General features: G+C 43.4%; 1 protein-coding gene across 3 annotated transcripts in view; it reads left to right on the forward strand.

The window, feature by feature from the left end:
* The window catches only part of SAC3D1 (SAC3 domain containing 1), a 29,856-nt gene extending 18,932 nt beyond the window's left edge, over positions 1-10,924 (forward strand). For 2 of the 3 annotated variants that reach the window (XM_069740248.1, XM_069740247.1), the window contains exons 2-3: positions 703-1,329; positions 9,552-10,924. In XM_069740248.1, coding sequence (XP_069596349.1) covers positions 729-1,329; positions 9,552-10,060 — 1,110 coding nt within the window. In that variant the 5' untranslated portion in view covers positions 703-728 and the 3' untranslated portion in view covers positions 10,061-10,924. Of the gene's footprint in view, positions 1-702; positions 1,399-9,551 lie in introns of all 3 variants that reach the window. The other variant, XM_069740246.1, reaches the window with a different exon arrangement.
* Positions 10,925-13,328: the final 2,404 nt, after the last annotated feature.

Consider the following 13,328-nt stretch of genomic DNA (forward strand, 5'->3'; position numbering starts at 1 on the left):
ATACACATTAGATATTTGGATGACAGTCGGGGGTCTCCCATACACATTAGATATTCAGATGACAGTCGGGAGGCCCCCATACTCATAAGATATTCGGCTAACTTTTATCTAATGCGTATGAGGTCAGATAGGTAGCGCACAGATGAGGTCAGATAGGTAGCGCACAGATGAGCGTATGAAACATTCATCTGCAAAAAAATTTACAAATTTTATTAAAAAAAAGTCTTCATCTATAAAGTGTCCTTTTGTTGGTTTTTCATGTTTTTTCCATGTCTTTTTTTCAGACATTCTTTTTTTTGTACATTAAAAATGAAAAAAGACGCAATTTTTTCTTCTATAAATTCTTTGCAATGAACCTGTTAAAATCAAATGATTGATGGTGTCTGTCGGTGCATTTTTTTTTGTTTGTTTGTTTTTTATTAAACGCACCCATTGAATCCAGTAGCTGAGTCTCTTCCAAAAAGTGAATGAGACTAGTACGTACTGTTTTTTTTGTTGTTGTTGTTTTTTTTTTTTTTGTACTTGGACTGCACATTTATCAAAAATACGCTCGTGTTAGCCTCACAGGTCAAAGCAGAAAGTAGAGGGCAATGTTCCCAACCGATCCAAATATGTCATCATAACCGTCAGCTAAAAGACCCTTATGGAACCCCTACTTTATTGTCCAAACGTCATGTACTTTTTTTTTTTGGTTCTTTTTAGACTACAGTAAGCTGCAGGGAAACATCATGGACTCCCCCTCTCCTCCAGTTGGTGTATGTCTTGATATGTGCCCAGAAAGAGAGAGGCAAGAACGAGAAAGCCAAGGACGTCTGCATCAGTATGAAATACAGAGATCCCAGCGGGCAGGTAAAGATCCGAGAGGAAGAGGTCGTCCTACTGCTGATCCAGAAAAGACTGTCAAGGAGTATAGCCGCCCTGCAGCAGGCAAAGAACTGTCCTGTCCTATGGACCTACGACCACCTGCAACCTTAGCCAAAACTGTTCAGTATCTCTTGATGGGTGTTTGCTCAAGTGTCAACTTTAGGGATTTGTCATCTTTGGCCAAGGCTTACACTTTTGTGTTTGATCGCCTGCGTGCTGTGAGGCAGGACCTCATAGTGCAGAGAATTAGGGGGCCTGAAGGGGCTCTTGTGCTAGAAGGAAGCCTTGGATTTTTGCTTTGTGCCCCCTACTTGGTGACGGACCTGCCTCTAGCAGACTATGATGAAGTGCTACACTCTACACAGGTTCGGGAAAGCTTTGCAGAACTGATCGAATGTTACAAAGGTAGTGGAGAATTTCCCAGGCAAGCTGAATTCCAGTCTCTTCTCCTTCTTTATAATTTAGGTAAGAGGTTTTTTTTTTTATTTCTGACTTTAGATTTTGTGATGCAGGAGAGATTCTTCAAGATTACAGGTAGGTTATACAAGAGTGGCCAAGTAGTAAATCACTGGTCATCTACTCAAAAGTGAAAAGTAGATTGCTCCGCTACCACGTACCTTTGTTCCCCGCCTGAATGGACCAGCAATGAGTCTGCTCAACCGCTGTTCCATTCATTGTCTATGGTACTGCTGAAGATAACGGAGTGCAGAGTTCCGTTTTCTCCGGCAGTCCCACACAGAATGAATGGAACTGCAGTCCAACAGAAGGGCCTTGTTCTGGTGATCGGTGTCTCTTTAGTCAGCCATTTCAGGCAGTCCCATAGTGAATGAATGGAGTGACACACTGCCGCTCCATTCAGAGGGGGTAACGAAAAAAAGGCCCGTTCCGGTGATTGGTGCGTGTCTAACCCATGTCAATCACGAGAACTGCTAAATAAAGCTGTAACTTAGTTGTTTGCACAAAAAGTCATATAGCAAAACATTTTTTAGTGCATAAAACATCCCAGTCACATTCGCTATACCCAGTTACCAAGATATTATTGTTTTTTTTAATTTCATTGTAAAGAGGTCAACTTAGATTTGTGTTCACGCAGAGCGAGATGCCAGAGCGCTCATCTGACAGATTTTTTGCTGAACTGGATGGAGCAGTTTGCAATGTATCAGAGTGCATGCAGGCTATAGAAGACAAATTGCTGAATGGTTTTTAATCAAACATAATTAGAAAAAATATTTTGGGCCAAAAATATATGCTTTTCTGTAAACAAAAAAAAAAAATTCCCTCTACGTTTTTTGAGCCTTGACGTGAATATAACAAATTAAATAGATCTTTTTTTTAATCAGATATTTTTTATTTTAAAGTTTTCAGAACATAACAGAATTTTCTCCAACATACCCCACAATCTTTCCCCCATTCCCAACCGCTCCCTATGAAATTGATCTTAATGTGGGGGAAAGTTCTTTTTATTTGTCTTTGTTTTGGAGGCTCTGGATCTGGATAAGTTGGAAACTTGGGCTGAAAGGTGGCAGATGAGGTTTAACAATGATAAATGTAAGGTTATACACATGGGAAGAAGGAATCAATATCACCATTACACACTGAACGGGAAACCACTGGGTAAATCTGACAGGGAGAAGGACTTGGGGATCCTAGTTAATGATAAACTTACCTGGAGCAGCCAGTGCCAGGCAGCAGCTGCCAAGGCAAACAGGATCATGGGGTTCATTAAAAGAGGTCTGGATACACATGATGAGAGCATTATACTGCCTCTGTACAAATCCCTAGTTAGACCGCACATGGAGTACTGTGTCCAGTTTTGGGCACCGGTGCTCAGGAAGGATATAATGGAACTGAGGGCGTGGCCTGAGAGTCCATGTGAGCGGACGTGCGGCTGTGAGCTCCCGCCGCTGTACATTCTAAAATCCTGCAGAGCCGCTGCTGTTTGGTCCCTGCGGGGGGCTTACCGGCTGCGGGGAGACTTGGAGGGTCCGGCGGTGCTGAGCGGTGGTGCTGGAGCCGGCGAACATGACCAGGAGACGGCAGAAGGACGCGGGAGCCGGGGATGCAGGCGCAATCCAAGATGGCGCCGACATGAGGGAGAAGGCAGACAAGGAGAACGCCGCATGTAGAAAGCGCATGGAGGTAGCGGCAAAGCTCCAGCAGTATGCGAGAGCGGAGGCCGCAGAGGAGGGAGCCGGAGCTGATACCGAAGAGGAGGAGGAGGAGGAGAGCCCAGCAGGAGAACATGAGGTACAACAGGGGAGAAAGGAGAGTAAAATGGCGGTGGCAGAAGGGGGACCCGAGGAAATGGCGCCAGAAGCTGAGCCTACCCTAAGAGACGTTTTTGCGCTAGTCTCTTCATGTAAACAGTCTCTGACCTTACAGATACAGGAGGTTAAGGGAGACACAGCCCAGATAAACGCAGCCATGCAGAAGATTGACAAACGTGTGGGGGAGGTAGAGGAGACAGTTAGCACTGCAGAAGACCATATAGTGCAGCTGCAAAAAGCAGAGAAAAAGTTCACTCAAGCAATTGCTGAATTGGCTGCGAAAAATGAGGACCTTGAGAACAGGTCCAGAAGAAACAAAATTTGCATAGTGGGCATCCCTGAAAAAGCTGAAGGGAGGAATCCAACGGAATATATTGAAAAATGGCTGTTAGAAACATTTGGAGATATGGCGCTAACAAAAGTGTTCGCGGTAGAAAGAGCGCATAGGGTCCCGCCGAAACCACCTGTCCCTGGAGCGAATCCCCGTACCATGCTTGCCAAAATTCTAAACTATAGAGACAGAGACATTATCCTGAGGAAGGCCAGAGACATGACGGATTTGATAGTTGAAGGCCAAAAGATTGCTATATACCCAGACTATTCTACTTTGGTGCAGAGACAACGGATGATGTTCACGGGTATCAAGAGACGGCTGAGGGAGTTGGGAGTGCAGTATTCCATGATGTTTCCAGCAAGACTGAGGGTGGTGGCGTTTGATAAAATTCATTTTTTTCAGAAGCCGGAGGAAGCTACCCAGTGGATCGATATTAATGCTAAAAAGCTTAAAGGAAAAGGAGACTGAAACTGTGGGAAGAGTCTGATCTTGGTTACTTATCTGTCAGTTGGCAAAGAGTCATGTGATTGACAAACCAAGGGGTACGGGTGGTGAAGAAGGGAGCTGGATTGTATTCAGTTAAAGTTAAAGGGATGGTGTAATGGTTGCTGGGAAAGGGGGAGGAAGGGTATGCGGCATATTTTAAGTGTATGCAGGTTTCTTGCGTGTGTAAATAATTCTACGTTAAAATGTTTTGAGATACGTTATTTTTCAAAATGTCTGAAATCCTGTTATGTACAGTGGTGGGAGGAGGGTTGGGAAGGTAATGCCAAACGGAGTGTTCGCTATGGGCGATGATGCCCCACTCTTGAAAAGAGGTGGAATGGTTAGATGTGAGGGGGGAAGGGTGGGAGGGGGAGTTGGGAGGGGGGGGGGGGAGGGTAGTTAGACAGCTTGGGCTCAAAATTGACGATACTTATAGTGAAGATGAGCCAAGTGATGGGGACCCGTTTTAAGATTTTGTGCTGGAATGTGAGAGGCCTAGGGGAGAAATCTAGACGTGCCGCGTGTTTGCAATATGCAAGAGACCAACGGGCCTCAATGATATGCTTGCTGGAGACGCATTTGGTAAGGGAAAAGGTGGATGTTCTGATTAGACGGTGGATCCAGAAGGGATATCATTCTACCTTCTCCACGTATGCAAGAGGAGTCTCAATCTTGGTTCCAAGTTTCCAAGAGTTCAGTATGAGGAGGTGAAGGTATGTGTGGATGTGGATGGGCAGTACGTACTAATACGGTGTATACTGTATGGAGTGATGTTGTGTGTTGCAGCGATGTATATTCCGCCTCCCTACTCTAGCAGGAAAATTAGAGAAGTAATGGAGCGAGTGGAAAGATGGGGGCCGGCACCGTTAATAATTATCGGGGATCTAAACAATATCTGTGATGAATATTGGGATAAAAATAAAAATACTCAGAATAGGTCGGAGGGACACATAACAACATTTGGCACCTATATACAGGAGATAGGTATGATTGATCTTTGGAGGGTTAGACATATTGGGGAGAGAGGGTACTCATGTTATTCACCGGCGCATGCCACGCTCTCTAGGATTGATATGGCTCTGGGTAACAGGATTTTGGACACATTGGTTGGGGAGGTGAGATATCTGCCAAGGGCCTTGTCGGACCATAGTCCAATTGAAGTAGAGGTTAGATTGGAGGGGGCTCACTCGCTAAGTGTGAGAGAATGGAAGATTCATCCTAATTGGTTACAGAGTATTGAGTTGGAAAGTATAGGACGGGAGGTGGCGGAATTCTTTCTCTTAAATGATGGAAGTACTGATGCTCTTATGATTTGGGATGCAATGAAGGCGTATCTGAGGGGACTACTGTTTAGGGACATTAGTAGGTGTAAGCGGAGGACGAGAGAGGCAGAAAAAGTGGCAGTTGAGGAGTTGAAGGAAGCAGAAGACGGGATGGCTACGCTGGGAACCCCTGAGGCAGAGAGAAGGATGAAAAACGCACAAGATCATTTGGAAAAAATTCTGTTAGGCAAAGCCGAGAGGAAGCGGGATTTCCAAAGGGTATTGTTCTATCAGGGGGGAGAAACAGTGGGACATATGCTGTCGGTAGTGGCTGCTGCTCAGAGAGGTTCTTCATATATACATTCTTTGGACTCTGCTAGTGGAGGTAAAATAACAGAAACGCCTGAAATCTTGAGGGCCTTCGCGGACTTCTATGCAGATTTGTATTCCTCTCGGGTTGGTGAATCGGTCGAGGACACACTGACTTTCTTGGAAGGTCTGGATCTGCCGAGACTGAGTGAGACAGATAGGGAGAGCCTTGAGGCCCCTATCACTGAGGTGGAATTGAGTCGGGCATTGATGTCTATGGCTAATGGGAAGGCGCCTGGGGTCGATGGGCTACCCGCTGAGATCTATAAAGGGTTGGCAGAAGTGTTGATTCCTAGATTAAAAATGGTATTGGAGGAAGGTCCTGGTCCTGTGGGCGCTTGCCAGCTTCTATGAGAGAGGCCATAATAGTGGTCATTCCAAAGGAGGATAAGGATTTGGGGAAACCGGAGTCGTACCGCCCAATTTCTTTACTAACTATTGATGTCAAGCTTCTGGCCAAGGTGTTGGCTCTCCGCCTCTCTAGTGTTATTGCGAGTCTGGTTCATTCGGACCAATCTGGCTTTATGCCGGATAGATCAACGGCGATCAATTTGCGGAGGTTATATGTAAATTTGCAGGTAGAGTCTGACAACTGTGGTCGAAGAGTGATTGTATCGCTGGATGCACATAAGGCGTTTGACAGTGTCGAATGGGGGTACCTCTGGCAGGTGCTGGAATGTATGGGGTTTGGTCCGCAGTTTGTGACCTGGATACAGCTGTTGTACTCATTACCGTCCGCTAGAATTAGAGTAAACAGGGAGCTATCTCGACCTATAGGGCTGGCTAGGGGGACTAGGCAGGGATGCCCGCTTTCACCCCTCCTGTTCGCGTTGGCTGTAGAACCTCTTGCTGCTAAGATTCGGCAGGTGGATGGGGTCCCTGGGTTTAGGTATGGGAAAGTAGAGGAAAAAATAGCGTTATACGCGGATGATGTTTTGCTGTTCCTGGCGGATCCAGACGATTCACTAAGAGGGGCCGTTGAAATCGTTGAGAGATTTGGTACTGTGTCGGGACTAACAATTAATTGGGATAAGACGGTTCTTTTTAGAGTGGATGACGTAGGAGAGAATGTGAGTGAGGATGTTGGGGATGAGAGGCTGAAGGTGGTTTCCCAATTTAAATACCTCGGAATATGGATTTCGGTGCCAATTGCGGAGTTCCTGCAAAGAAATTTGACTCCTGTTATGGGGGTACTCAAGGCAAAGGTATATGCCTGGAATAAGCTACATCTATCGGTCGTCGGTAGGGTAAATCTTATTAAAATGGTCCTGATGCCTAAAATTCTTTATGTTCTACATAACGCACCAATTTGGATCCCGCGGGGGAAGTTCAGGCAGATTAACGCCCTTTTTAGAAGTTTGATATGGGGAAGACAATATCCACATATTAGCCTGCAGACGCTTCAGCGACCCAAGGAAGATGGTGGTTTGGCTTTGCCCAACCCGGAAATATACTTCCTTGCGGCCCAGAGCCAGCATTTGAAGGGCTGGGCGCGAGGGGCGTCATCCAGTGCAGTACAACAGCTAATGGAAGAGGTGACGGACCGACGACCGATGGCTAGGTGTTTGGAAGATGGCTCTTTGAGCGCTCTGGGGAAAGTATACCCAACCCTGTTCCTGATTCGTAAATTGTGGAATAGACTAAGGCAGATTCGTGGGGTTAAAGGGCTGACCAAATTCACACCGATATGGTCTAACCACGGTTTAAAGGAATTTGAGGCCTTGGGAGGAATATTGGAATGGCAGAATAAGGGGATTTGCTTTGTTCACCAGATAATCCAGCGACAGGAACTGAAGTCCTTCTCCCAATTGCAGGAAGAATTTGGTTTGCGATCCACAGGGGAATATCAGTATGCGCAGATGAGACATGCCTTTAGAGCTCAGAATAAGAAGGCTGATATCAGGGTTCAAGATGATATAGTGTTGGAGTATGTGTGTGGTGACGGGACTACAAGGGGAGTTATTTCCACTCTGTATAAGGACCTTATGCACACATTTCTGCTAGATTTCCCTATAAAGGCGAGAGCTAAGTGGGAGAGAGAAGTGGGACCGATGGAAAATGAAACCTGGGAATCGGTGATGGAGTGGGTTCCGCGACTATCCTTGAGTGAACCATATAGGCTCTCGCAGCTATACATTCTGCATAGGGTATATAAATCTCCGGAAGTGCTATACAAAGCGGGATTGCGTGCCAATTCTGAGTGTCCGAGGTGTGCGAGTGAGAATGCAGGAATATATCACATGATGTGGACGTGTCCGAGACTGGCTGCCTATTGGGTGGTGGTTTTGAGCCGAGTTGAAGCAGCGTATAAGTGCAGAGTTCTTAGAGACCCGATAGTATGCGTGCTGGGATATGTGGAAGAAATTGGAGTTGACAATACTTGGAAGATTGCAATCGCTAGGCTACTCTACATGGCCATGAAAGTAATAGCACGAAATTGGATAAATGCGGAACCACCTGTGAGAAGGGAATTTCTCCAATATGTTCAACATGGTCTAAAATTGGAAAAGGGGGTGTACAAAAAAAGGGGGAAAATAGAAATGTTTAATAAAATATGGTCTCCTTGGCTTGATTTGGATTGAGGAGTATAGTCGTCGAGTTTCCTAAGACCTGGATGAGGATAAATTACACGAGGCAGAGAAGGCCTCAGTGGGGTGAAGATTGAGACTGAGCTGTCGTAGGGGGGAGGGGGGTAGTTGGGGTAATGTTGGGGTTTATTAAAACAAGAAAATGTGTATGTGATATAATGCAATGTAAATGGCATTCTGATGTTCTTCTTTATATTATTAATAAAAATCTATTTAAATAAAAAAAAAAGGATATAATGGAACTAGAGAGAGTACAAAGGAGGGCAACAAAATTAATAAAGGGGATGGGAGAACTACAATACCCAGATAGATTAGCGAAATTAGGATTATTTAGTCTAGAAAAAAGACGACTGAGGGGCGATCTAATAACCATGTATAAGTATATAAGGGGACAATACAAATATCTCGCTGAGGATCTGTTTATACCAAGGAAGGTGACGGGCACAAGGGGGCATTCTTTGCGTCTGGAGGAGAGAAGGTTTTTCCACCAACATAGAAGAGGATTCTTTACTGTTAGGGCAGTGAGAATCTGGAATTGCTTGCCTGAGGAGGTGGTGATGGCGAACTCAGTCGAGGGGTTCAAGAGAGGCCTGGATGTCTTCCTGGAGCAGAACAATATTGTATCATACAATTATTAGGTTCTGTAGAAGGACGTAGATCTGGGGATTTATTATGATGGAATATAGGCTGAACTGGATGGACAAATGTCTTTTTTCGGCCTTACTAACTATGTTACTATGTGGCTTAGGAATTGATTACAGCCCTCTTTTCTCTTAATTTTGGTGCACTTTTAGTATACAGCCAAAATGGTTAATCATATAAAGTTTTCTATTACTTCATCTCGTTTTTACGAGCATCTTCTTACAGGGGAGGTTTTGTACATATTTTGAGGAAGATCTGCATCAAAAAACACTAGGAAAAAATTTTTTTTAATATATGTTGAGGGTGGGCACACCGTCTTTTTTATGCAGATTCCGCTATAATCCGGAAGATAAAGTGGTGCAAAACTGCTGCAAAAATAAAGGTAATGCACAGCAATGAAGAAGCTACACTGCTGTTCACATGTTCAGTCCTTTGTTACTATTTTTAACCGTTTCTGGGTTCGGAAACCGTGAAGCAAAGGAGCACCGTGCTTAGGCTTAATTACAGTAAAAAAAGTCACTGGCAAAACCGCCAACAGAGCTGCTTCAGAAAAAGACAGCAGGCTTTTTCCTGAAGCAGCTTCGCCTATGAAAACCACCTTGTTTGCTTCATCCAGGTGGTATGTAGGAAAAGAAAATGCAGATTGTGATCTTAGTAGCCATAAGGAGTTGACAACTTGAAGGTTTGATGTCTTCAGATGGAATTTTAATACTTATTTTCCCACTTTATTCCCTTGCAGGTAGTATGGATACAATACACAGAGCTTTGCAACTCCCTTGTGCGCTGCGGCAATCTCCACACGTCCAATTAGCAATTAGTATCAACAACGCCTACTTGGAAAATAACTGGGTACGGCTTTTTCGCTTGGTGAACCAACTGAACTGCCTCCAGGCTTGTGCTTTTTACCGCCACTTGCCAGGTTCCCGCCATAAAGCACTTTGCGCCCTGATACACGGATACAGCAGTCGGAACTGTCGCTTCCCACTTAATCTCCTTACTAGGTTGATAGCTCTGGATAGCCCTTCACTAGCAAGTGAGATGTGCGTGAAACGAGGACAGACGGTGACGGCCGGAGAGCGGCCTTCAGTCCTGTTCCTGAAAACCGCACTCAACGATGTAAAGCCTGAGAGACCTGGCAGAGAGATTAACCTGGTGGAGAAAAAGAAAGGCGAAGCATCTTGGGCAGAAGTGATGATTGGAGAAGAACGTGTCATCAAAGATGGGGCCCAATCACATCAGACGTCTTAGACTTTTTTTTATTGTCTATAGCATTCTAAAATTAAAGACTTTTAAACAGAAAAATCAGTCCTAGTGTGATAATACAACTACAGATGTCACCAAGCTAAACCTTGGAAGCGGCCAATTACAACTGTTGTCATTTCGAGTGTTTTTCGCCGATAGAACTTGAACCTTTTAATAGTGAATGGAGACGTTCACAGGACCGTAATTTTTCACATAACGATCGGCAATGCAAAAATATCGGACAGCTCTTGGATACCCCCCTGATTGCGGTCTGATTTTCACAAACTGTTATTGAGATGACGGTGGAGAAACTTTTTTTTAATTTTTTTTTTTAAATTATTCTTGCAGATTAAATTTTCTTGTAATTCTGTCAGGTCGTGAAATTAAGTGATGTTGTAGTATGTGCAGTAAGTGCACTGCTCATATTTTGCATTGAAAAACAATTGCTCCCGAGACATGAGCGTGATTACGCTCCTGCAGTGTGTAGCACTGACGCGAGAAAGGTCACAGGAGTTCATTGCTGATGAACCCCGGTCCCCTCACTTACGGCACCGCTCGCTACGTGAGAATTTCCTACGATCCTGCAGAATATTTTATATTTTTGCCTAGTTAATCAATCCACCATTTCAAAGCACTTTTCAACTTACTCCTTTTTCTTTATTTTCCTGCTGATCACTGGCTTTAGTGCAAGTTTATGTCTTTATAGTTTTTGTTTTGACATAATAGCAAGGCCTGTTGGGGGTTATCCTCTTTTTGATCTGACTGATCAGGAAGGAGGTGAGATACTCTTGTGTTTCATTGAACCGTGTTGTTGCATTCAGGCTTCTTTGTGAATTCATTCCTTGTTAATACAGTTTGTCTTTTTACATATTTTGTCTGTAGGAATCTTTTTTTTCTTTATTGAATTTTTTGCCACTTACTTGCCGTTTTCAGCCCTTGATCAGGTTATACTGGTATATTGTGGCCAGATTGCACTTTTTCAATGCAGTTTCTTATGCTCATTATGTTACTATGGAATAGACTGAATACTGTGTATTGTCACATGCTGCCATCTTACAGAATCGCGTGTTGTCTCGATGGGCCCGAAGAATGAGTGACTTCAGTAATAAAGAAAACCAGTTAATTGATTATTAGTAGGGTGAATTATGCTACTTTCCCAGTACCAAGTTTTAAAGGGATTTTTTCAGCAGTTTTTTCCTAACTCATCTGAGAGCAATTTAATGTAGGCAAAGAGAAGGTGAATCCTCTTGTGCATCACTTACATTACTGATTACTTAGAATGAAGCAAAGCTGAGAAAGCTAACCCCACCCACACCACAGCTAACCCACCCACAATGCAGTTATCTCCCGCTCACACTAGGTTCTAGGTGTACAAGGTCTATAGACAGTGAGGTGCTAATCACGGGGAGGGAGCGTTGCCGCTGTAATGTAGTCAAGCAATGTTAATTTCTTAGTTATTAATCCTTCACAGTTAGTAAACAATAACAGCACACACCTTGACAAGTGACACCTATCTGAATTCTGTGTTTCAGCCTTTACCTCCTGCTGTCTTCAGATTACATAGCGCTAACCTGCTGACAGATTCCCTTTGAAGAGGTTGTCCAGTCTTGAGATTAAAGTCTGCAGTTTCCGTATTTTAGTATAAGGCGCACTTTTTTCCACCATGTGGAGGAAAATGGGAGATGTGTCTTATAGTCCTGATGTACCTACATCTGGTCACAAAAGGTAGGAGCCGGCGGCTGCCGCTAATCTGTGTTCCTGCTGCTAAAGAGAATATTCACTGCATTCCACACCCATGGGAGTGGAAAGCAGTGAATATTAATTTCTCTTTAATACCGGACACACTGTTAGCCGCAGCAGCCAGCTTCCTGCAGCTGCTGGGTGTTGTCATGTGCCTGCTACTCTCTAGTGGACAAACCCTTTTCATAGCTCTTGGACATACATGTGACAGGTTGCTGTTAAAGCTGTTAAATAAAAGTAAAGTGATGAAGACTAAGAGTATGTTCACACTGTTCCTTTTTCCAGGTATCAAAAATGTCCATTTTCAAGTAGAAGATGCTTCAAGAACCTCTCTTGTTTTCTCGGGAGTTTTGTAAACCTGAAGCATTTTTTTTTTTTTTTTAGCCCTTTTGGTTGTTTTCTTTGTGCTTTATTTGGCTTCTTTTTTACTGGCCATTTTTTTTTTTAAATCTAATAAACAGTAAAGAAACATTTCTTATTTTTATCCAAGAGCGCTGACGAAACTCCCAGGCGTTCCCATCGATTTGTATTGTAAATCATTGATCATCTTCCTAGCAGAAGCCGCTTGAAGAATGGACCAGTCACTTAACCCTGCTGTTCTGTTCGGTCTGGGGAGACCTATTTTGAACTTTGGTATTTTTTGGGGTGTTCAAGATGCGGTTCTGAAACTTGTGGTTGATTGACTTAAATGAGGATGGGTCGGTCGGCCACGGGTTTCAGAGCCGCATCTTGAATATTTTAAAGAATATTGAAGTTCAAAGTCGGTCATTTTTGACCAACAGAACAGCAGGGTTAAATACTTGGCATCTTTGCAGGACAGAAACGTTTAAAAGACACTGAAAAGTCTGAACATATTAACAGCACGTCGTTTCCCATACAAATTAATAAGGCTATTCTGTTGGTCATTTTGTTAGTCATTTTTGTAGCTTTTTTTTTTAAAGCAGACCCACAAAAACAGCAGAAAAAGACAGTGTGAACATACCCCAAGAATTCCCTACTTCACTGCAAAACCTAACGTATCTGTCCCAGTGTCACAATATCTGTAATAAACGGAAATCTCGACGGCAACCTCCTGTGTGTCATGCTTAGAAATCAGAATATTAGTAAAAGAACACAGATAATATAGTAAAAGTGATTTATTAGTTACATAATTGCGAGGACGTTATAAACGCAGCATTATTAGAAGACAGCAGTAAAATTATTAGAATTGACGCACAGCTTCTATGCCACAGTTGTTTTTCATGCATTATTTTTTATCTTAAACTCCAACTGAATCAAACCATGAGAACTTGATGAACTTTTTCTTTATAGCTTTCTCTTGTTAAAGGGAATAGTTCATTAGTAATTAACATTAATTACATTTATTTATTTTTATTGTAAACATGTTTTTGCTTTTGAGGCTCTGTGGCTCATTTGTCAGCTTTATTACTGTGTAGACTGGGACAGAATGAGGAATGCCATTAGGAACTGGTTGCTTTTTTGACTTGTTTATCTTACTGTTGAGAGCGTAGATAAAATAGGATAGCAGCACACA

Source organism: Ranitomeya imitator, chromosome 9, assembly GCF_032444005.1.
Source record: "Ranitomeya imitator isolate aRanImi1 chromosome 9, aRanImi1.pri, whole genome shotgun sequence".
Classification (NCBI taxonomy): domain Eukaryota; kingdom Metazoa; phylum Chordata; class Amphibia; order Anura; family Dendrobatidae; genus Ranitomeya; species Ranitomeya imitator.